A 21943-nucleotide genomic window follows, 5' to 3' on the forward strand; every position below is an offset into this window, starting at 1 on the left:
TTTATTATTTTATTTTTTGTGTAAAAACAAAATAATATTAAAAAATGCAAACATTAAATCAAACAAAGCAAAACAAAGTCAACAAAACATAAGAAACAGTTTCCCTTCAAAGTTATTATAATAATAATAATTCACAAATTTTGAATCATGTTACAGTCAGTGGCTTTTAAAGTTATTTTAAAATAACTTTTAAAGTTAAATTAAACATCTGTGACTTTCTAAGTCATAGAAAGTCATAGACTTTAAGTGGTAGAAAAAACAACAAACTGAGGCTATAATAAAAAAATTCAAATACAAATAGTAAATAAATTGTAAACAGTTTTTGGACATAGCAGCAATAGTTCCTCACACCTACATTTTTACCCTTTGTGCCCAAGCAAACAAAATATAAAGTTGCAAATTTGAATATTATGAACAAGTTTAATATTTTCTGTCTCTCATGTCATTCACACATAACAGATTTATTACAGAGTGAAATAACTTAAATCTCTACTTCTTGTAATTTTGATGATTATTGCTACAGATATTGAAAACCCAAAATGCAGTGTCTTTTGTAATATAAATTTGCAATTTATAATCATCAAAACTACAAGAAATAAAGTCTTTAAATATTTCACTCTGTGTGTATTATAGCAGTTTCATTTTCCGAAATAAGTGACAAAAATAAGAGCGTTTTCAAAATATTTGAATTTTCTCACCTGTATATACAAGTACTAACATCACAGTCTCAGAAGATCAACTCAGCCCTCCAATTCACCTTATTACATAACTACACATTACCATCTCCTCGCTTAATATTTGATTTTATATCTGTAAAAACGTATCCTCTCTACCCACGTGCTTTAAACATTGTATTTCCTAGAATTTCTCAAGGAAGTAAGGCAATTTAGACGTAGCTACATTCTTGATCAAAGTCTTAAGATAGGCGTGAAGTTAAAGTTTCTTATCATTTTGTGCTGTCCGATCATAACCAGATGGTAAGTTGACGTTCAAAATGCAAATTAGAAGAAACAGGTGCAAGAAAGCAAAAACAGATGAGGGAAATAGTTAAAACCTACATTTGAGCACCAACATGCTGTTCATTAGTTCAGCAAACGTTTAAGACCATTAAGAAAAAAGCAACACAGAACTAAATGTGTCATAAAGAAGACTCTAGAAAGGCTTTCTGCCGTCGATCAATTAAAAAATGTGTCTTGACTTGCTGGATTCGACATGCTGGGAAAGTTGCAGTGGATTTTTCTTGTCCTGCCAGTAACATTACAAACCACCAGATTACTTTTCTTTTGAGATAATGAAACTTTTTTTGAGCCACGAAACAAAGTTAAAACGAGTTTGTGGCGGAGTCCTTCTCCTGCAGAAGCCATCTCATGTTTATTAGGCAGTAGCCAGCATCAATAAAGACCTTAGTTTGAGTCGAGGATTTGTTTAGGACATCACAGACCACCCACTGTATCCTATGGCTCAGAGCAGACTCAAAGATTTTAGGGTTCAACACTTAACTTTTGTGTTTCAAGCCTCTCATGGTTGTTACAAAATGTCAAAATGACTTTTTCAGGTACTCCGCTTGTGCTGCTCAACAATCAAGTGATCTTCCGAAACAGTTTTGCAATTTGAAGCTCTTCTTGCAGCCTGGTGATGATGCAAAAACATAAAATTCTGCTGGTAGATAGTTACAAAAGTCATGTAACTACTTTTTTTTTTTTTTTTTTTACAATAGGCTATGAGTAGATTTTAAAAAAATAATTTAAGTTGTCGGTAATCAAAGCGGGTTGGTAAGAATTGACTCGTGTGCAGTAATGAGCATCCCCTGACAGACGGGTATATTTTGTCACCTAAACCCAAAACTACAAAGACGCAAAATGAGCAGAACCTGAGTCCAGCTCCTGAGGTTTGAGCATCAGTTTCCACCATTTGGACGAACTTCTGCGTAGTTCTTAACCAACTGGGAAATCCTTACGACTTTAATGTCAGGCGATACTTTATCATAGTCAGACCACAGGTATTCTGGAGACAGCACCTTGGCCGGTTTGTTGGTCAACAGGTACCTGCAATGAAGAAGGACAGACAAATATGCAGTGTAAGTATTTTTCTGTTTAGATATTTTGGTTTTAGATAAGTTTAGCTTTAGTTTGTGTCATATTGCACCTGTTGAGATGACTCTCCTCCTGCCAAACAGCTTCGATCTTGTTTTTGGCATCCTCCTCTGACATTTCGTAACAGTACCTGGTAAAAGAGCAGAAATCAAAATACAAATCAAAAAGTTTAACACTTCCAGCAAACAAAAAAAACAAGACATTTAAGCTTACATCAAAACAATAAAAAACATTGTTAATACAGAAATGTAAAATGTCAAAGGTTGCTATGTTCAAAAGGTACTTTTAATCTGAATAATAAGACTCGCTCTAGTTATTAATAAAACTGTTCATTTTGTGTCGCTGGCATAAATAATAATTGTTTTCACACAATGAACCAGTTTTGAGCTTACTTTTTGTCAAGCCTATACTATAAACATATTTCCAGAATAAATGTGAGAGAATACCAAATTTATGAATGAAGATTACAAGAAATGTTTTTGTGTCATTTTTCAGAAGTATCTATACACTGTAAAACATTTAAGCCACATTTAGTTGTGTCAACTACCTTCTACTGTTTAGGTCAAATAAATTTAGCAAGTTTCTGATTTTGAACCTAAATGTGTGAATTTGTGAAAGATAAACTTACAGTAGTAGGTTGTGTTAACTTTTTATTAAGAGCTGAATAAACTAGAGATTTTAGGTTAACACTTAAAAAACTGAAAAAAGAAGAAGAAAGGAGTAGGAACTATTTCCCAGAATGCTTTGCGGCATTTTTTGGCAACCTGAGATGGAAATGCGTTACGTTGATCTGACTCTTGTGTTTTATTAAGGCAAATGTTGATTTTAAAGCTTGAGGATAATGTCCTGTTCACACCAAATGTTTTTAGCAGAATTCATTCTGATGTTTAATAAAATTCATTATCAGCAATTTTGCTCAGGCAATTTGGAACAAGAATTTAAATTATTTATATATTAACTTGATAAGGTGAGTGAAAATAATAGAGAAATGTGTGCTCTAACTAGGTGAGGGCAGTTTCTTTTCTTGCATATTGTAAAATAACAATTTGGTTTAAATTTCAGCATTAAGTTAAATCTCACAATTCAAGATGAATAAACTTAAAAACAATGTTTAGACAACTTGTCTCTTGATGTTAAATCAACTTAATGAACTTTAATTTCTGAGTCAAAACCAAAACAACTTTCTTCTTGACTTCAATTGTCAAAGCAGAAGTTAAAGCACCCTCAAATGTTTTACAGTGTTAGATTTAGGTACGTTATTTTTATTTTATTTCTGAAATTATCTAGTTTATCCAGCGTTTAGATGTGTAGGCATTTTTATGAAGGTACAGTTTACATGAGTTTGTTGTTATGAGCCATAAGTACTCCATGAATTGGTTAATATTTCAATCAGCCTTTCACAATAAAGCATAAACATGCTTTGCATTGGCTGTCAGAGCTGCAGTGTGTTTACATACCCTGCATATCCTGGTTCAAGTCCTGATTACTCCAGATAAAGTTTTCTTGATCTAAGTCAAGTCTCAAGTCTCAGCAGCTAAAAACCTGTCAACACCTCTGCCTGGATAGACATGATTTTAAAGGCGAAGGTTTTTTGTCGTAAAGATTTTGTAGTTTGATTACTTGACTAGCTTGTACATCTCCTCCAGGTATCCAGCCCACACCGCTGCAGTGTAGTAGTAGTCTCCTTCCCCAGCAGGAATATAGGCTTTTGACTGAGGTCGACGCTCATAAGGAAATGCGTCCCTTGGCGTCGTCTGTGTGGACAAAACAGGTCAACATGAGAGGCTTTGAATAATATATGTGATGAACTGAAAATGACTGGTAAAAGCAGTATATATGGCACAAAGAGACTGAATATCTCTCATCTTAATTTACATCCCTTGGAGCTAATATTATGTGAGGCTACCTTGTAGTAGCCCCGGTGAAGTACAGCTGAAAGACGACTGAGGGACTCGGCTCCAAACCGGTTATGGAAGACGCTGTCTATGTCCATCATGAACAGATAATCTGCCTCTTTACGGATCTGAAAGTAGATGTAATGGAGGTGTTAATAAAACATTATAATGCTAGAGCACTTAGTAACGGATGATGTTTGGAAAGCTGGCATTTATTTCTAGAATGTGAAGTAGCAATTTGAAAACTCAAATTGTCTGAAACATTAAGTTCAAACATCGCCACAGTCAATTTGAAATGGCTGCCGGAGGTTTGGGAGGAACCTGAATTATTTAGCTTGGAGGATTTAGTTTGTTTCGGTGGGGAAATTTCACACCTTCTTTAGGTTTAGTACTTTCATTCTGTCCTCTCAGAAAGGAACCAAACCACCAGGACAGTGTTATGTGGTTAGAACAGGTGTTTGGTTGGGACTCGGCCCAGCATGAGCAGCAGATGAGGCAGTGAAACGTAAAACAAACGCACCGCAGAGAGGAAAGTAAATTATGCTACTGAGCAAAGAATTAAAAACCTTACATTCAAATTATATGTATAAAGATTTTCACTCCCTTTCATCTAATCATTTTTCTGTGTTTAGTTTCTTGGACAGTTTTTTGTTTTTCACATTGTGTGAAGTACATCAGAGGCTGGATGAATTTTAAATGCTGCTTAAATGAAAGTGCTTTAAGCAAAGCCAACATGAGTGAAGCTTTTGCTGTTAGTGACTCTTAAGATGTTTTCCCCTTCGGGTGCAAAAAGCAAAAATTTCCTCCTTTTGACATCACAAAATAAATAGTGATATCAAACATGCAAGATACAGTATTTGCTTACATGCAAAACATGTAAGCAAATGTTTTGCTCACATCTATTTAGCATTGTGGCGTAGTCAGGGAGATATATATAATTATATATATAGTTCTAACTATTTTGATCTACGGAGTCATATTCAAAAGATTATAATATTATTCAAACAGTCCTTTATTTCAGCAACTCCGTCGCCAACTGAAACGCATCACAGATTATTTACTGGGATCTTTAAAAAGCCTGACCTGACGATTCTGTTTTGACTGATATTCTTTTACTTTTGTCTGACAAGTTGATAATTACAGAGAGAAAGTTATTAAGTCGGCCTATTGTTGACTGCAGACGTGTCAGCTCTCGCTCACCGCAGAGCAAAAGTAAACAGTGGCTGATTCTCAGACATTTAAGAACATTGATAAAACTGGTGAATAAGATCTTCCAAAATTAAGTAACTCACGGCTGGTTTATCCTTTCTCACTCCTAATTATTTACACAGAAACTGTTTGAAAGCTTTTATTTCTGCTAATTATGATGCTTTTTCACTTATATGAACAACAACAACAACAACAAAAACAACTGAAATGTGGGCTTAATGAAAAGTTTCTTTACCTGCTTAAAATCTGATAAATGAGCCTCATCAGAATGCATATTTTGAGTTATTGAATGTGAATGTATATGCAGGAAGGACTGATTGCAGGATAGGAATTTGACTGTGTATTGAAAAAAACGGAATAGTTATCATTAAGTACTTGACAGAAGGAAAACTAAAATTTATGAGGTGTCCTTGGATATTGGAACACCATGTATTCGCCAGACTTTGCCTAATATTTACTCCACTTTTTACAATAAATCTGTCCATCCATTTAGCTTCCATGGCTTCATTAAAAAAACAACTAGCTTTCTTTCTTGGACAATTCTTTGTGTTTCACTTTTTACCTGCTTTTCAATGGTGATGGTCGCCCATTTCATCCTTCCCAGCACAACATCCTGCCAGCGGTTTGCACTTGGGACGGACACAACTGTAACCTTCCTGTTTTTACCCAGAGGAACCTGAAAAATCAAACAAAAAAAACCCCAATTAATTGCAAACAACAACACCAAAACATTCAAACTGGGGTCAACCAATGGAACAAACTGAGTATGGAACTAAAACAATGCCCAAACATCAACCAGTTTAAAAATTAATACAAAGAAGCTTAGCTGTAAGCCATGTTATTATTTGCAAACGTTATTGCTAATATTAGTATTATCTGTACATTTTCTTGTCTCATGAGAGTTAGTTTGTAATCATCTTTTCTGTGTAATATAATTTATTGTTGGCTCTTTAGAATATTATCAATATTATGGCTTTAATTACCAATTTTCGATAATTATTGAGTCAGTAGGTAATATATTTAATTAAATTGAGATGAGGGGTAGGATTAAGTAAGTGTTCACTTCAAACAGAAAAGTGTAGTAAACAAATCATTTTGTTCTTGGGTATGTATGCACGTTTTTCTGTTTTTTAAAATCGGTTTGAAATAAATAAATATAAATATAAATACAAAAGCAGCATTGGTCGAATGATAAACACCTACAAAGCTGATTAAATATCTAATATCAAACATAAGTTTTGATATACTTGTTTTTTTAGAGCAGTGTTGTCGTGGCACATGGGTTTCTCCATATTGAAAGGCTGAAATGCTGCAACAGCACTTAAAAAAAGGAAACAAAACAAGCATAAAACATACAAAACAAAAAACAAACGATGATACTTTTGTTCCACTTTAACTATAGACGGTTTTTAATATGATTTTTTTTTTAATTGAACTCTCAAGTCCTGCAGCTCAGTTTGACAAAAAGGATCTGGGCCTGCCTCCCACGTTCTTCATTTTGTACCTCCTTCAACCACAAATGTATAATTTAAATCAACAAACTCAGTGTTAATGTAAGCATTGTATCAATAAATAGTCCGGTTTGTTAGTCGACCTTTTGTTTTTTTGTATTTTTAGCTTGTGCTCAGTGTGTTTCATCATTAGTAAGTCTTGAGTGAGGGGGTTCCTCTTGTGACTTCACTTTACTTCCTGTTCAAAAGTCAGGAAGTTGCAGGTTCTGGTCAACCAGAAACTTACTTTCAGTTCTCTGACTATTTTTATGCACTCACCTGTGTCGTTTCTTGTTGGTATCATTATTTATTAATCTGAGTTAACTGTCTGTTAATGGTTTATTTTGTAAGCTTCTGGATCTGTCTACACAATGCCTACTTCTCTTGTTGATTGATTTGCTTTCTACACTTATGAAGCGTGCATCATTACAATAATTAATTTCATGAATCCATTATGACTGCTGATTCCCCCTGCCAAATAAAACAGTCTCTCAGAAAATGTCAGCATTTCATAAACCCAGTTCTTATCCTGCAGAAAATCTAAAGAAGAGTAAAACATAAAACCTCATTACTAAAGAATCTAGCTGTTCAAGAAGTACGTTCACCAACTTGAAGTGGTGAATAAGCCACAAGTCTAAATTTCACAGTTTAGAGTTTCACAGGGCGTGAGCTGCAGCTGGAGTCAGAACATAGAGGTGAACGGATGTGTCCACAACATGAGCTACAACTGTAACATCCGACATTTTGTTTAACTGAAATGCACCTGCAGCGCAGTACTGCCTGAGAAAACAGTCTGCTAAGGAGCTAGTGCACTAGTTTTAATAAAAAAAATTTAAAAACTATTGCTACTACTGATTTTAAAAATAAAACTAGGCCTGACTAGGAGACAGCCGCAGCACAAATCAACTCTTGCCAAAGGCTAGATAGGTTTTGATATCAGTCAAGCCCTCAACTCTTAGCCTTGTGCTACTAAAATGTTAGCAGAGTTACTTCAATAAGTACTCACAACTACGTCACCCTGCATGCAGGGTTACGGTGAGTCTTTTTGAGATCTGGCTTTCGGCGCAAAGCTGTTCTTTAGAGTTTCACAGGGTGTGAGCTGCACACACCCTGTGCATCTCACATTGCTTCTCTGAACTGAAAAGCAGTTCAGAAAAAATGCTTTTCAAATTAAAGATAAAGATTTTTATCCAGTTTTGTAAATTGTATTAAAAAAAACAATATTATCTATAAAGTTCCGAATTTTAGACCTGAGTAATAGGTATGAGTCTCTTTTCTTAATTATGTCAATTCAGTGCAAAAATAAAATGGGAACCCTCAGGTTAAGCTGCTCTGAGAAAAACGGCATCATCTACCACCATAAGATAGATAAGATTAGATTTATTGTCATTGTCATCAACAGATTACAACGAGATTGAGATTTGCTCGACTCGAGTTAAGATGCAGGTTATGTGTATATACGTAATATACAAAGATAAAGAAACGAATAGTACAAAATGAGAAATAAATAGACATCAGAAGATGGTTGCAGCGCCTGGAGGTGTCGCAACAGAGTTTACATTTATAACAAAGTGGTGTCAAGAGCAGAAGTTCTTATGCCTTTGAATTTAGTGCCATGATTGCCATCGGGTAAAAACTGTTTTTTAGGTGATTTGTCCTGTCCATAAAGGAGTCCAGTGATTTATTTCAGTTTAAACACAATCCTCTACATTTAAATACATTTTATTAACACTGGATTTATTTTACTGGTTCAGTGTATTTGCCTTGAATATTTAACTTAATTTTCCAGCTTTTTTCCCCCCACACAGCATCTGACAAAGACCTTAAATCTATCTTCTCTGCCTATTTGTGTCACTCCCTCTTTCTTTGATCTTTGAGTTCCTGGCACAAATACCAGATGAAATCTGATCACCGCTTTAAACGTTTGTTCTCCGTTTCATCTGTTTTCCTTGAAAGACCAAGGTTATTTCCAGCTTTGTTTGAATTCTTTAACAAGAAAAACCAGTCTGCTGAATTTTTCCTTTACCTTTGATTGTATGGTTCTGTAACCCTATCTGGGTGAGATGACACCTTAGACTCTGGGTTGTATTTTCTTTAATGGTGGTTGTCAGAAGGAAACTTGAGGCAGGAATCGGACCCACACGGCAGTTGAGATCGTGGTTCAGACCGTTTATTTGGACCAACTGACAGCGCAGCCGCTTCGAAATTCACAGCAAATACTGCGTGTCAACATAAGTCTCATTAACGCAGTTATTTTTTTGTTTTTGTTTACAGATACAGCATATATTTAAAAAGAAGTAAAAGACAAAACGATACAAAACCAACTACTTGGACATTAAAAGTAACATTTGGCTACATTGAGGAGCTGCGTGACGGTTGTTCTGCCAGCGCACCATAACAGACGCCAAGTACGGTGTTCTTCAGTGGACACACTTTACCAACCTCCACAACTCAAAGAACAAATGTAACATTTTGGTGACATCCGCTGACATATTTAAGCCACTGCCCTACAGTTCCATAAAAACATCATGGAAGCACTTCAGGCCTTTTTTTTATTGTACTGCTTTATCTTACTATAAGGTGCTTTTTCTACTTAATATGGCTACCAAACTAAAATAGCTTGCACTGAGATATGCACTTCTAACTTGCTTTATGAATAAAATTAAGAAGGTTTCCATGGACCTTACCACAGGGGCCGCTTTTCATTGCCTGATGCCCACTCTACGTGGTCACGTGCGTGGCCGTCTCACAAACACACCTTCCCGTTAGCTTAGTACAGCATAATGGCAGAACTGATACAACTTCTACATCTTGAAGCCTGTCTGCTACACAGTCTTACATTAGCTAAACAGATCAATATGCAATGTGTCTGTATCTGACATACACTAAAGATTTTATTTTAGCAGAAAAGGCTTTGGACTAAACTGTTACTCGTGTTAGCCACGTTAGCACCAAGTACAGCTAGTCAATCAACCATCGCTGTGTTCAGGGAAGCGCTGATTAATAATAGAGAAATAAATATCAAGCCTGGAAACTTGATATCGTAACGGACTGAATGTTATGTTTTTAAGGTAATCTTTGCTCGTCTTGTGGGGCAGGCGGTTGCCACGGTAACAGGTGTGCTTAAACTACAAAGAGAGAGAGAGAGTAAAAAGGTAGGACTGGTTTTGAGTTGATCACCTGTTCGGGTTATTTTACCTTTGTTTCCCTTTGCTGTGGCGCATTACAGCCGCTGTAGTTTCTAAACGTTGGACTAATTACCTTGTTCATTTGTGAGTTTACGTCATTCACAACAAACATCAAATAGAACAAATATATTTCATAAAATTTTAACAAACAAATGGCTTCTATCGCGATAATTATGTGAAATTAAATTAATTATATCCCAACTTCAGAAGATTTGCCTTTACCTTTACAGAGCTCTTTGGTTCCTCCTATTAGGCTGTAGCTTCTCATATTGAGGTCAAAGTTCAGATCTACCATAACTGACTGACACCTGCTGGCCTCAGGTTTGCAACCAGCTTGTGACTGAGAAACCAGTAACCTGCTCCCAGTGACAGAGTCTCACTGAGGAAGAAACTGCATTAGGTTTTCTATCACTTTAATATTTCTGCTATAACTGATGTATATTCGCATATAAAATAAGTCAATAGAGTTTAATTTACAATTTTTATGTCTTCGTGTCATGAGGTAGATCTCAGCCGGCTGGTGAGAGAAAAAGTAGATCTTGGTCTCAAAAAGTTTGGGTACCCCTGATGTAGAGGGTGTGTGGATCTGAGCGAAAGGATTTTGCTGTGACGCACAATGTTTAAGGCATCGCAAACACCTTGATCTCATCCAAAAAGGATGACATGAACTTGTTAGTTCCTCTGTTCATTGTTGTAGCTGATATATTGTGAAACTCCGGTAGAAATGATGCACTAATGGAGTCGTGTTTACATAGAAACAACATGCCGGGAGGCTTTGCTTGTGAGACTTGGAGTCATGTGGGTCAGTTGCGGGCGGAGCTTGGTAAGGTATATTACTGTAAACCATGCCACCAGATATGTTTTTGTTTAATTTCTCAGGAAGGAGCAATTATAACAAGAAGTTACAGTTGTGTCATAATCTATCCTGTTTATTTTTGTGAATCTGTTGCGTCAAATACCTACATGGAAATTATCTTGTATTTTTAATCTCAACACATTCATTTTCTGCATTCAAACTTTAAGTACAGAATCTTAATTTTGTTGCAACACATTTTTTGCTGAGAAAAACCCCTCTTTTATTTAATAAATCTGAGATGTTATATATAGCAAGTCACAGTTCCTGGATGTACAGTAAATGACTCATAATTAGTAGGATTTTTCTAATTTTTTCATGGTCTAGAATTTTCCATGCCAACATATTAAATGGCAAGTTTTATTTCTTCAAGCAATTTTCTTGTTATTAGATGATAACAATAGTCCTCAAATCCTTAAGACAGAGTCTAGCTAGGTGGTTTTTATGGGGTTTTTTGTTTTTAAAGAAACAGTTGTAAAAATTGAACATGCAAATTGGTAACATACAGATTGGAACACTCTAACTTGCATGAAGAAAAGATTGAGAAATGCCAGATTTATGCATTTTATAAGTGTTAGGCAAAAATATAACCAAACTAGAATAATATTTCTTTTTAGAAAAACAATATTGAAAGCAAAACAATTAATTCCTTTGTCAGAGTTCAAGGGGGGCATCTTCCTATTAGAACAAAAATTTCAGATTTCAGAAACGGAAATTTCTTTCCTGGAATTTTTTTTAGCATTCAGGTGATTTTCAGGTATTGTCACGCAGGATTTGGCTTGCAGCTCTTCCTGTTGCCAAACTATCCATTTTCTTGGAACAGATTTTGCTTGTGAAAATGAGCCTAAGGTATTATTTCAGCATTTAGTGAGTAGTGACTGCGTTTTCGTTCTTGGTAATTCAGAGACAAATATCATCAGCAGTTTCATTAGCAAACTACACAGGACGTGGCAAAGGTTTTTATGACTCTTGAACTTTCTAATCCAAAACATGAACCAACACAATCTAGCATATATAATATTTTAGACAACTTTTTTTTTCATAGCTGCTGTCTCTTCCTTTTCTGAACCTGTATCCATCCCCATGGCCTCTCTTTTGTTTTTTAGCAATATCGTTTTTACAAACAGTAATCTGAGGAGAGCCAAGTCTGCACAAAGAGTCACGACATGAAAACATATTCACCACGTCTCAATTTTAAAATGTCTACTTTGTTGCAATTTTATGTTTCAGATAATCAAAGAATCTCTAAAATTAGACAAAGAGAGCATAAATAATTATAAAAAAGCTGTTTTGGTTCTTTTAAAAAATTCAACCAGCATTGGTTCAAAGAAGAATTCAACTTTTAAAAGTGGAGTAAAATAAATTGATTATATTTTCTGTAGTCAGTAAAAGTTTTTTGAAAAAAGAAATTTGGCTGATCAAATCTGTATTTAAAGAGGTATTAAAGTGCTTTTCACAATCACAGTGTTGCAGGGCTAAGAACAAAAATACAAGCAACTCACCTTGGGGACTTCATTTTCTCTGTCTGTGTGAACGTAGTAAGTGACACTGAAGCCAACAAGGAAATACTTTTCTCCTGTCTCAATAAATTTCTGTAGAAAACGAGTGTATCTGGGTGGTGAAAGCAAACAACAAAGGCCTTCAATTAGTGAGGAAAAAAACAAGCAATACAGAAAAGAAACAGCAACCTAGTAAAGCGTCTTTTCCCACAACATATTCTGTTTACATACTTGCCAACAGCAAAAACCACCACAGCTATTCTTGGGTCCATTTTCTTATAGATGCCATCAATAAGCACAGGATCAAAGGTCCCTTCCCAGACGAGAGGAGCGTTCCAGTTTGTTACGGCATTTACATCTGTCCGTCTTGGGAACAAAGGGAAATGCATTTATAAACAAAAATGATCACAGGACAGTTCCACATTGGAGCAAATTCTGAGTCACGGTGATCTAAAAGGCTTAAAAAGCTTAAAAAGCCTTTCAACTTATCTTCCTTTTGTGGTTTCTAATGACTGATGAAGAGTTTAATGCTAATAAGCTTCAGAAAGTAGCATCACATAGTTGTTCTGTCCATTATTCTTCTAAAACATGTGGGTTGTCATCCTTATACTGTTTTTTAACCCGAAACTACTCAACAGGTATTAGAAAAAAACACCAACTGCATTGCTTTTTAGTTATGTATACATACACTGCATAATCCACAGCTACAGTAGGTATAAAGAGACGAAGTTAAGTCATTTTTCAACTCTTTTCATCTTTAATGCAACATGTATTCTGCAGTATTTAAGAAAGTAGTAAAAGTAGTAAAAAAATCTCTATTGTTTTTGTGTTTTATTAGTTTAATTGTACAAATGTCACAATTAAAGGTAGAAATGTTTTGAAACAATGTTTCATAGCTTCATGTTTTACCACCTCAAAAAAGATCAAATTTTAATCATGGTACATACATTTTTTATTTCCACTGTATAATAAGTTGTCCAGAATATATTTAATATTAAAAAATTGTGGTGACTTCAAGAAACGTTTCAATTTACTGATCTAATGAACCTAAATGCTCATATTTTTGTTCCTGTACTTACTTAAAGAACATTAGAGCAATACAAATGCATAATAAAAACAAACAAAACCCTCTTTCAACTGCAAGATTTTACGTACTGAGCCAGAAAAATGATCTGAGGCAAGAACAAAGTTGCACAGTAGAATCAAATATGTTGTGATGGCTTACCCAGTCAGCGTGCTTGGCTGAGCATATTTTAGTCTGGAGAAGAAAAAGAGAAATCAGCTTCAACATTTTATTTTGAAGGACAGAAGTTGTACATGCAGGACATTTTATAAATCATAAAAGATGAACTTAGAGAGTAAATCTTTACTATTTATTCAATTATAAGTAATTTAAGGTCAGGTAATTGTCAGCTTTCTTAAAATGCCACATTCCCTAAAACTGCTAAATGAGACGCCTGGTGTTTTTAGATTTCTATGGTTTTTTTTTGTTCATTACAGTGGAGAAATATAATGTTGCATTTATTTGTTATTATGTTTCTTTAGCCAGTACACTTTTAATTTATAATTAGACTTCAAAATTTGCTAGAAAATTGTGTGGGCATGTAAAGAAAATTTATTTTTGAATTGTTTGATTGTAGTTAAACAAAAGTTTATTATAAAAACAAAGCATAATACATTTTTGAACAATTTTGCCATAGACTGTCTTTTAAAGTAATGAATAAATTCTATTTATTAAAATATAAACACCTTTTAATTACCCTTACATTTTATATAAATGACCAGTAATAATTTTGACAACCTAGTGTCACTACAAACTACTTTAAAGTGACCGGGCAGAAACACTTTTGTTCCTATAATTTTTAAATTAAACATGGCTACAACTCTGTGCTAAAACACTACAGGGTTACTAAAAGGTTGCTAAACTTAAACCTGTCAATTTAAAAAAGAAATCACTGCTCAAATATAACTAGATGAGACAAAATATGATAAGTGAACTCCACTGACTAAAACTCTTGATAAGATGTCAGTAAAACCAGTGAACACAGGAAAACGGATTCAGCCAACATTTATTTCACAGAGGGTTAAGTCACTGAAAGATGGCTTATAAGATGTTTGTAATTGTTCTGCTGGTTCAAAGGTCTCACATCCTTCCTTTGTAAAGTTTATTTTGACATCTTACATGTTAATTTAGGACAACTCAACCAGAGCACTTCAGACTGGGAGCATTTCCTCCTCCTCCAGGATCCCAGGCTTTGCTGGAATCATTGGATCATAAACTTGATAAAATTCCTGGCCACATACCAAGGATTGCTCTCACTCCAGGAAGCTCACTTGCCTTGTGTTATTCCTTTAAGAACACTGCTTTCTATTTGACTAGCTGAAGGGGACAAGATCTAATGTTTGAAGCTGAAAAAATAAACTAATAACGCAATTAGAGATAGCAAAGTTCTCAGAAAGAACCTCAGTTGCATTCAATATCTGGTGTGATCTTACCACAATAGGGTCTCTCTTAAAAACATTATCTCCACAGGAAGAAGCCATGATACAGGGAGACATAACACCTAACATTATGTTGCAGATCTGCTAACTGTTGAACAAACTCAATTAAGCTAAAAAAACATGTCAAAATATGTTATCAAAAGTGCTGCTGGTGCAGATTTCCACAGGCTGAATATTACTTATTCACCCAGTGTGTTTTTATTCTTCATTTCTGCATCTTAAACTGTGAACTGACTTCCAGAAACTACAATTATGACCCACATTATCAAGTGGGGGGTTAGTTTAGTTGTTTTTCCATCTGCGTCTGGGCAGCTGTTCTGAGAACAAAGAAACAAAGGTTTTATCTCGGCGGATATGTTTTCTAAGAGGAAAGAGGCTTTCATATCAGAGGCATTGTTCCTGTCCATGCAGTTCTGCAGCTTCTACCAGTTTTGGATCTGACTGTTCTGGTGAATTACAGACCTATCTCCAAACTGCCTTTTATTTCAAAAATTCTTGAGAAGGTTATCTATAATCAGCTAATGGCTTGTCTTAATGAACATAATATATTAGAGGTTTTTCAGTCTGGTTTTAAACCTTTTCACAGCACAGAGTCAGCTCTTTTAAAAGTTTTTAATGATATACGTTTAGCAACTGGTTCTGGTGACTGTTGTTTTGGTGCTGTTGGATTTATCAGCTGCTTTTGATACAGTTGATCATGGCATTTTACTTTCCCGTTTGGAACAGTGGGTGGGCATCAGTCACATAGCTCTGGATTGGTTTAAATCTTATTTGGCCAAGCGTACTTTCTGTGTCTGTCTTGATGCCCAGAGGTCCCCCTCTGCTCCACTGTCGTGTGGTGTCCCACAGGGCTCAGTTCTAAACCCACTTCTTTTCTTGTTGTACCTCCTTCCTCTATTTTTTTTTTTTTAAATATGGGATTGCTTTTCATTGTTATGCAGATGACACAGATATATTTACCACTAAAGAACACAGACTCCACCTCTCTTCGGTCTCTATTTTTATGTCTGGAAGATTTGAAGGCCTGGGTGGCCCTAAATTTCTTGAAACTTAATGAAGATAAGACAGAGGTAGTGATTTTTTGGCAGATCCACTGTAGATTCCCTAACCAATCTTGGCTCTTTGGCCCAGTATGTCAAACCGGTTATTACAAATTTAGGAGTTAATCCCAGCATTAAGAGGGATGCTGGTTTTAAGCTGGAAGCACACAGAGCCGTTGTAAAATCCAGCTTTTTCCACTTAAGGCAGCTAGCCAAAGTAAAACCTATTCTCTCCAGACAGCACTTCGAAACAGTGATCCATGCATTTGTGACCACACGGCTGGATTACTGTAATGCACTTTATATAGGAGTCAATGATTTATATATTTCCCAGCTTCAGAGGGTACAAAATGCTGCTGCACGTCTTTTAACAGGTACACGAAAATGTTACCATATTTCCCCTATTTCAGCTTCCTTACACTGGTTGCCAGTACATTTTAGGATTCATTTTAAAATCCTTTTATTTGTTTTTAAAGCTCTTAATGGCCGTGCCCCTCCCTGTCTGTCTGAGATGTTACATTCTTACACACCTAGGTCAGCTGATCAGCGGCTTCTGAAGGTACCAAAGACAAAGTGCAGCTCAGAGGGAACCGGGCTTTTCTGTGGCAGCTCCCAAGGTATGGAATGATCTTCCTTTGGGCATAAGACAGGCCTCTTCACTTGTTGTTTTTAAGTCCCTTCTTAAGACCCATCTTTTTTCTGTGGCTTTTCTCACAATCTGAGAGGTTTCACCTTGTTTTATTGTGTCTTATATTAATATGTATTTTATATTCGATCTTTTCTATTTTATAATTGCGTTGTATTTTTTGATTGTGCATAGCACTTTGATCCTGTCGGTATATAAAGTGCTTCATAAGTAAAGTTGGTATGGTATGGTATGTCCACACAATAAAATCGAATACCTACAAAAATTCAAATTAAGCTCTCAGTCTTGATGATATGCACTAAATCAAATTTATTTTTACATTTTGGTATGTTGTGTCTTCCAGATTATATTTTGTTGGATAAATTGTATTTTTAGTAATTATCAAATATTCGTTGTATCATGTAGCCTTGTAGTAACATTTAGATAAAGTTTAAATATATGCTTTTTCTCTTTTTCCTCTATTCTAAGTAATGTCTCTGTGTGTTGAATAATTATGATTCCTTCCTGTGACTTCCTTGAAGATGCCATCAGCAAAGCCTGGGAGATAGCGGAGACAACAGAGTTTATTGCCCAGCAATAAACTCTGCTTTCCTGTGTGATATACAACTTGTTTTACTCAACGTCGGCCTGTGTCTGGTACCCGACTGAAGCAAGAAGGATTTAGATTGTAGATAACATATGTCTAAATAGTAAAGGTCATTAGCGCTGCAGCCATGTGATAAATTGTTTTGTCCCTCCCTTTTAGAAGCTGCAAGCGCCCAGTGTAAGAGGGTCCCCTAAAAAAGCAATAAAATAGAGGGAGCGGGAGATATGTTTCCAGAGTAGTTTGGAGATTTGTAACTGGAAACATCTCTCTGTCTGCTCTCCTCGCGAGTATAAAAGAATCTAACTCTCTTTGTCTTTCTTGTGTTTGTTTAAATTGTCTCTAATAGGTATTTAGACCTGACATTATTTTGGTCCTTCGATTGCCGGTCGCCAATACACCGGAGGGATTCCGGCGGGTCTGGTCGACTCCAGTGCAAGACCGTGCGCACGGCAAGTTTCCTAGTGGAAGCTTATGAGGTCCTGTTCAAGGGCTGGCTCTCGACCTGCCTGCTGGGATCTGACGGTTGACGGTGCTCCAGCGAAAGACAACGGGGGTGAGTGGATTCTTGTTTAAAAGTGTGGCGAATGACTGAGGGTCATTGCGCGAATTAGAAAACCCTGTAAATTCTAGACTCTAACAGGTAAAAATAGGACACTGAATCCGTGAAGGGCGTCCGAAGTCCTTACGTAAAAATTTCGTGGAAAAGGCGCACGGAGCCTAGTATAAACCTGCTGTAAAATTTCGTGGATTAGGAAATGTCAAATTAAAATAATAAAAATTTAATCAACAATAAAATTCTTTCAATCAGGCACTAAAATTGTAATTGGAACGGATGGCGGAGTCCGGTGAAGCAGGCGCTTAAATTCCGCAACAAAACGTGTGCTTGTGTGTGTGCTTGGAGATATAAATACCACTTGGTGTTTTATCTCATATAAAGCAGTAGGGTTGTAACCAGCAAACCTGTCTTGGATGCAGAGGTAAGAACCTCCCACTCGAACGAGTTGAAGCGGGGGTTACCACTACAGGTATTTTTAATTGCTGGCCTACTGGAAAGATCTCCAGTTATTAGGATTCCCTAGGAGTCGAAAAACTGGACCAAATTTTATAAAAACGCAGATTTTTTATAAAAAAAAAAAAAAAAAATGGGGAAGAGTATCAGTAAAACTAAGCCGACAGCCAGTTTAAAATCAAATGACTGGAAATATGTTGAAGATCGGGATCCGCATAAAATAAAACATTTAGATAAATGGATAACAAACTATAACTTTGACGGCCGTCTAAACTCACAAAAACTAACAGTACTGCAAGATAAAATAAAACAAAAAGCAAATTCAAACCAAAAGAAAATGCGTAAAGAAGGCTATGAGGATGTAAAATTTTGGTTAGAATTAGCACAAAACAGAGAAGCGGGGGAAAAGAGATCAAAAAACCTGCTGTTTTATAGACGGGAGGATGATGAGACGGGGCCTAGAGGTGTGAAAAGGCAGGCAGCGGAGCAGCACGCAGCAGGAGGGGGAGGGGAAGTAGCTGAAGTTAACAGATATCAAAATAACAAAACAGAAGGGGAGAAACAAATAGTACAAAATACAAAACTATACCCCGACTTGCCTTCACCACCACAATATGAAGAGAAAGGTAGTGAGGGACCTATCACTAGATCACAAAAAGTAAACTTTAAATGGTCTAAGAATTGGGGGGAAGCTTTAGTGCAGGGAGCTACAGCTCCCACTGAGCCTAATCGCCCTCCTCCTTGTTGCCCTTCAGAAGAGCCAAATAATCAGCCACACACAACTGGCCTTTATCCTATGATTCAAGTAGCAAATCCGAATGCAGGAGAAGATGGAGCAGCGCCCACGATTCTAGTATATAGAACGTGGACCCTGGAGGATATAAAAAAGGCGCTAGAAGGGATCACACCTCTTAAAGAGGATGTGAACCGCTTTGTTGAGGACATGAATAACATACGTGAATCTTATCATTTAAATGGAAATGAGGTTCAACAGGCTTGGATGACTGCTCTAGGCAGTGACTGGCATCATGTTCGAGGAGACTGGACCCCATTGTTAGCAGGGAACCCTCCTCAAGTTCTTGCACACAATAGTAATGAATTAACAAACAGAGTTAATGCTTTAGCAGCAAGGACAGTTCAAAGATATCAACGCAGAGCAAACTACACTGAGATAAGTAGAGTCAAACAGAAGGAGGAAGAATCGTTTGATGAATATAGCCTGAGAATGACAAAAGTATTTAAAACACACAGTGGGTTAGTGGAAAATAATGATGAAAATGGTCCATATAAGCAACAGCTAAAAAATGCATTACATGCAGGGTCAAAAGATGCGATTAGAGCGTGGGTAGCTAAACATTACATAGGATTGGGCACTGGTACTTTAGACGAATACATTAACCATGCTATACACGCAGAAAAGGTCTCAAAAGAAAAGAAAAAGGTTTCAGGAGCCTTTTTCCAAGATGAGGAGCAAATATTTTATCAAGAAAGGAGAGGCAGAGGAAGCTTCAGGGGTAGAAGTCAAAACCCCAGAGGACAGAGAGGGAGAATGGGAAGAGCAAACTACAGACAAAATAATTACAGACAAAATAATTTCAAACAAAATGATTTAGGATGTTGGTGTTGTGGGAAGGAAGGACACATAGCCAGACATTGCCCAGAAAAATACATAGATCAGTCAGCATGACTAGAATCAGAAAGTTTAAAGAGTGAAGAAGTCCAATTAAATCTACAGGATTTATTATCTATGGATAGTGTAAGACCAGAAATAACTCTTTTCATAAATGGTAAACCTGTAGTTTTCCTTTGTGACACTGGTGCATGTAGAACAACGTGCAGAGAAAACATTACTGGGGTAAAGATTAGTGGGGAAACTGTCGTCGTGAGGTCAGCTGGGGGAAAATTAACGCAAGTCAATGAATCAGAGCCAGTCTGGCTTAGAGATCCACAGGGACAAGCTTGCCAGTTGTCCATTTTGTTGCTCCCAGAATGCCCAGTAAACTTATTAGGCAGAGATGGCCTTATACAGCTAGGTTTAGCTTTGATTCCAACCACTGATGGGCACATAGCAGTTAAAAGGCAGTCAGAAATGAAAAAGGGAGATTTCTTTGTTGTTAAGGGCAATGGAAATCCACACTATTGTTATACACTAGAAGTGCCCTGTAGACCCCCACATAACTTTGCTCAGGCACTCCTGACAGAGGGAGATAAAGCCATCTCTGCCCTACAGGATCAAATGCCTCCTGACAATTTACACATAACTCTTTGGTTCAGGAATACGGCTGGGCCTGACAAGATTTATGAAGACAGGCTCAACAAGGTCACTCCAGCTAAAATTACAGTGACCTATCTGTATACAGATACAAAACACACAGCCGTTGCAGCTGTTGCTCTTCCTGATGATTTAAAATCTTTAGACAGAACGCAGACCTCCCCGCATGTCTCTCTGTTTAAACAAAGAAATGAGCAGTGGAATCAATTAGGTAATCTTGTTGAGGAAGGAGAAGCAGCTACCGATTGGGTAACTACTTCCTCAAACATAGAAACTAGTGCTTCCACTGGGTTAACTAGAAAAGCATTGTTCTGGACAACATGGGTGCAAAAGGGACAACATTTGTACTCCAAACAAAACTGACAAATGTTTCTTACAGAAGAAGAGGAAGTCCTTTTAAAAGACGTTCCTGATAAATTATGGTCAAAGGGGCCCACAGATGTGGGTCTTGTCAAGGAAGCTTTGCCAGTACAAATTAGACCCAAAACAGAGTTTAGACCAAAAGTTAAGCAATATCCTTTAAAAGCAGATGCACAGGAGGGTATAAAGCCAGTAATTAAAGATCTTATTGAGGCAGGAGTCATAGTGCAGTGTGAAAATTCTCCATGTAACACTCCTATTTTTCCTGTTAAAAAACAACCACCTTCTGTTGGATGGCGCATGGTTCAAGATTTACAAGCAGTAAACAATGCCGTCATTCAAAGGGCGCCGTGTGTACCTGATCCATATACATTGTTAAACTCTCTTAGATCAGATGCAAAAATATTTACTGTTGTAGATATCAGTAATGCCTTCTTCTCAATACCAGTTGATAAGGAGAGTCAATTTTGGTTTGCATTTACTTTTGAAGGGAACAGGTACACATATACCAGGTTGCCCCAGGGCTACTGTGAGAGCCCTACAATTTATTCTCAAGTGATGAGTGCCAGTATGTCAACATTTCAACCTCCAGGAGGGAGCCAAGTCTTGTTGTATGTAGATGATGTTTTATTAGCATCTCCAAACATGGAAATCTGTAAACAAGACACTTTAGCACTTCTAAAACATCTAGCTGAGGAAGGTCATAAGGTCAATAAAAATAAACTCCAACTGTGTAAAGAACAAGTAAAATATTTGGGTCATAATTTAAGTGCAGGAGGGCGGACCATAATGGAGGATAGAAAAATAACGATTCTCCAAGCACCTAAACCACAAACAAAAAAACAGATGATGTCTTTTCTAGGATTAACTAACTATTGTCGAAACTGGGTGCCTAACTATGCAGAAATTGTGGCCCCTTTAAGCAAATTAATGTATGAAAAAGATCTGAAAATGTCTTCCTCTTTGGAATGGACAGAGGCAGCAGAGACAGCACTAAGTGAAATAAAGCAGGCCCTAGTGTCAAGTGCTGCGCTCGCCTTACCAGACTATAAAAAACATTTTTTCCAGATGGTGGATTGCAAAGGTCAGTATATGACCTCGGTGCTAGTTCAGCAACATGGTGATAAAATGAGACCAATAGCATATTTTTCTTCCAAACTTGATAGTGTGGCGTGCGCCCAGCCTCCCTGTGTGAGAGCAGTGATTGCTGCTTCTATGGCAGTAGAAGTTAGTGCTCCTATAGTACTGTTTCATCCGTTAACATTAAGAGTACCACATGCAGTTTCAGCACTATTATTACA

General features: G+C 36.6%; 1 protein-coding gene across 1 annotated transcript in view; it reads right to left on the reverse strand.

Annotated features, from left to right (window-relative positions):
- Positions 1-1688: 1688 nt before the first annotated feature.
- Positions 1689-21943, reverse strand: part of LOC102220535 (globoside alpha-1,3-N-acetylgalactosaminyltransferase 1-like) — a 33579-nt gene continuing 13324 nt past the window's right edge. The window contains exons 4-11 of the mRNA XM_005804198.3: positions 13453-13485; positions 12459-12593; positions 12231-12339; positions 5760-5873; positions 4000-4116; positions 3714-3847; positions 2146-2223; positions 1689-2045 (exon numbers count right to left, since the gene is read on the reverse strand). Of these exons, the coding sequence (XP_005804255.1) occupies positions 1898-2045; positions 2146-2223; positions 3714-3847; positions 4000-4116; positions 5760-5873; positions 12231-12339; positions 12459-12593; positions 13453-13485 (868 nt within the window). The 3' untranslated portion in view covers positions 1689-1897. The remainder of the gene's footprint in view (positions 2046-2145; positions 2224-3713; positions 3848-3999; positions 4117-5759; positions 5874-12230; positions 12340-12458; positions 12594-13452; positions 13486-21943) is intronic.

The sequence above is a fragment of the Xiphophorus maculatus genome, chromosome 4 (assembly GCF_002775205.1).
Source record: "Xiphophorus maculatus strain JP 163 A chromosome 4, X_maculatus-5.0-male, whole genome shotgun sequence".
NCBI classification, from domain to species: Eukaryota; Metazoa; Chordata; class Actinopteri; order Cyprinodontiformes; family Poeciliidae; genus Xiphophorus; species Xiphophorus maculatus.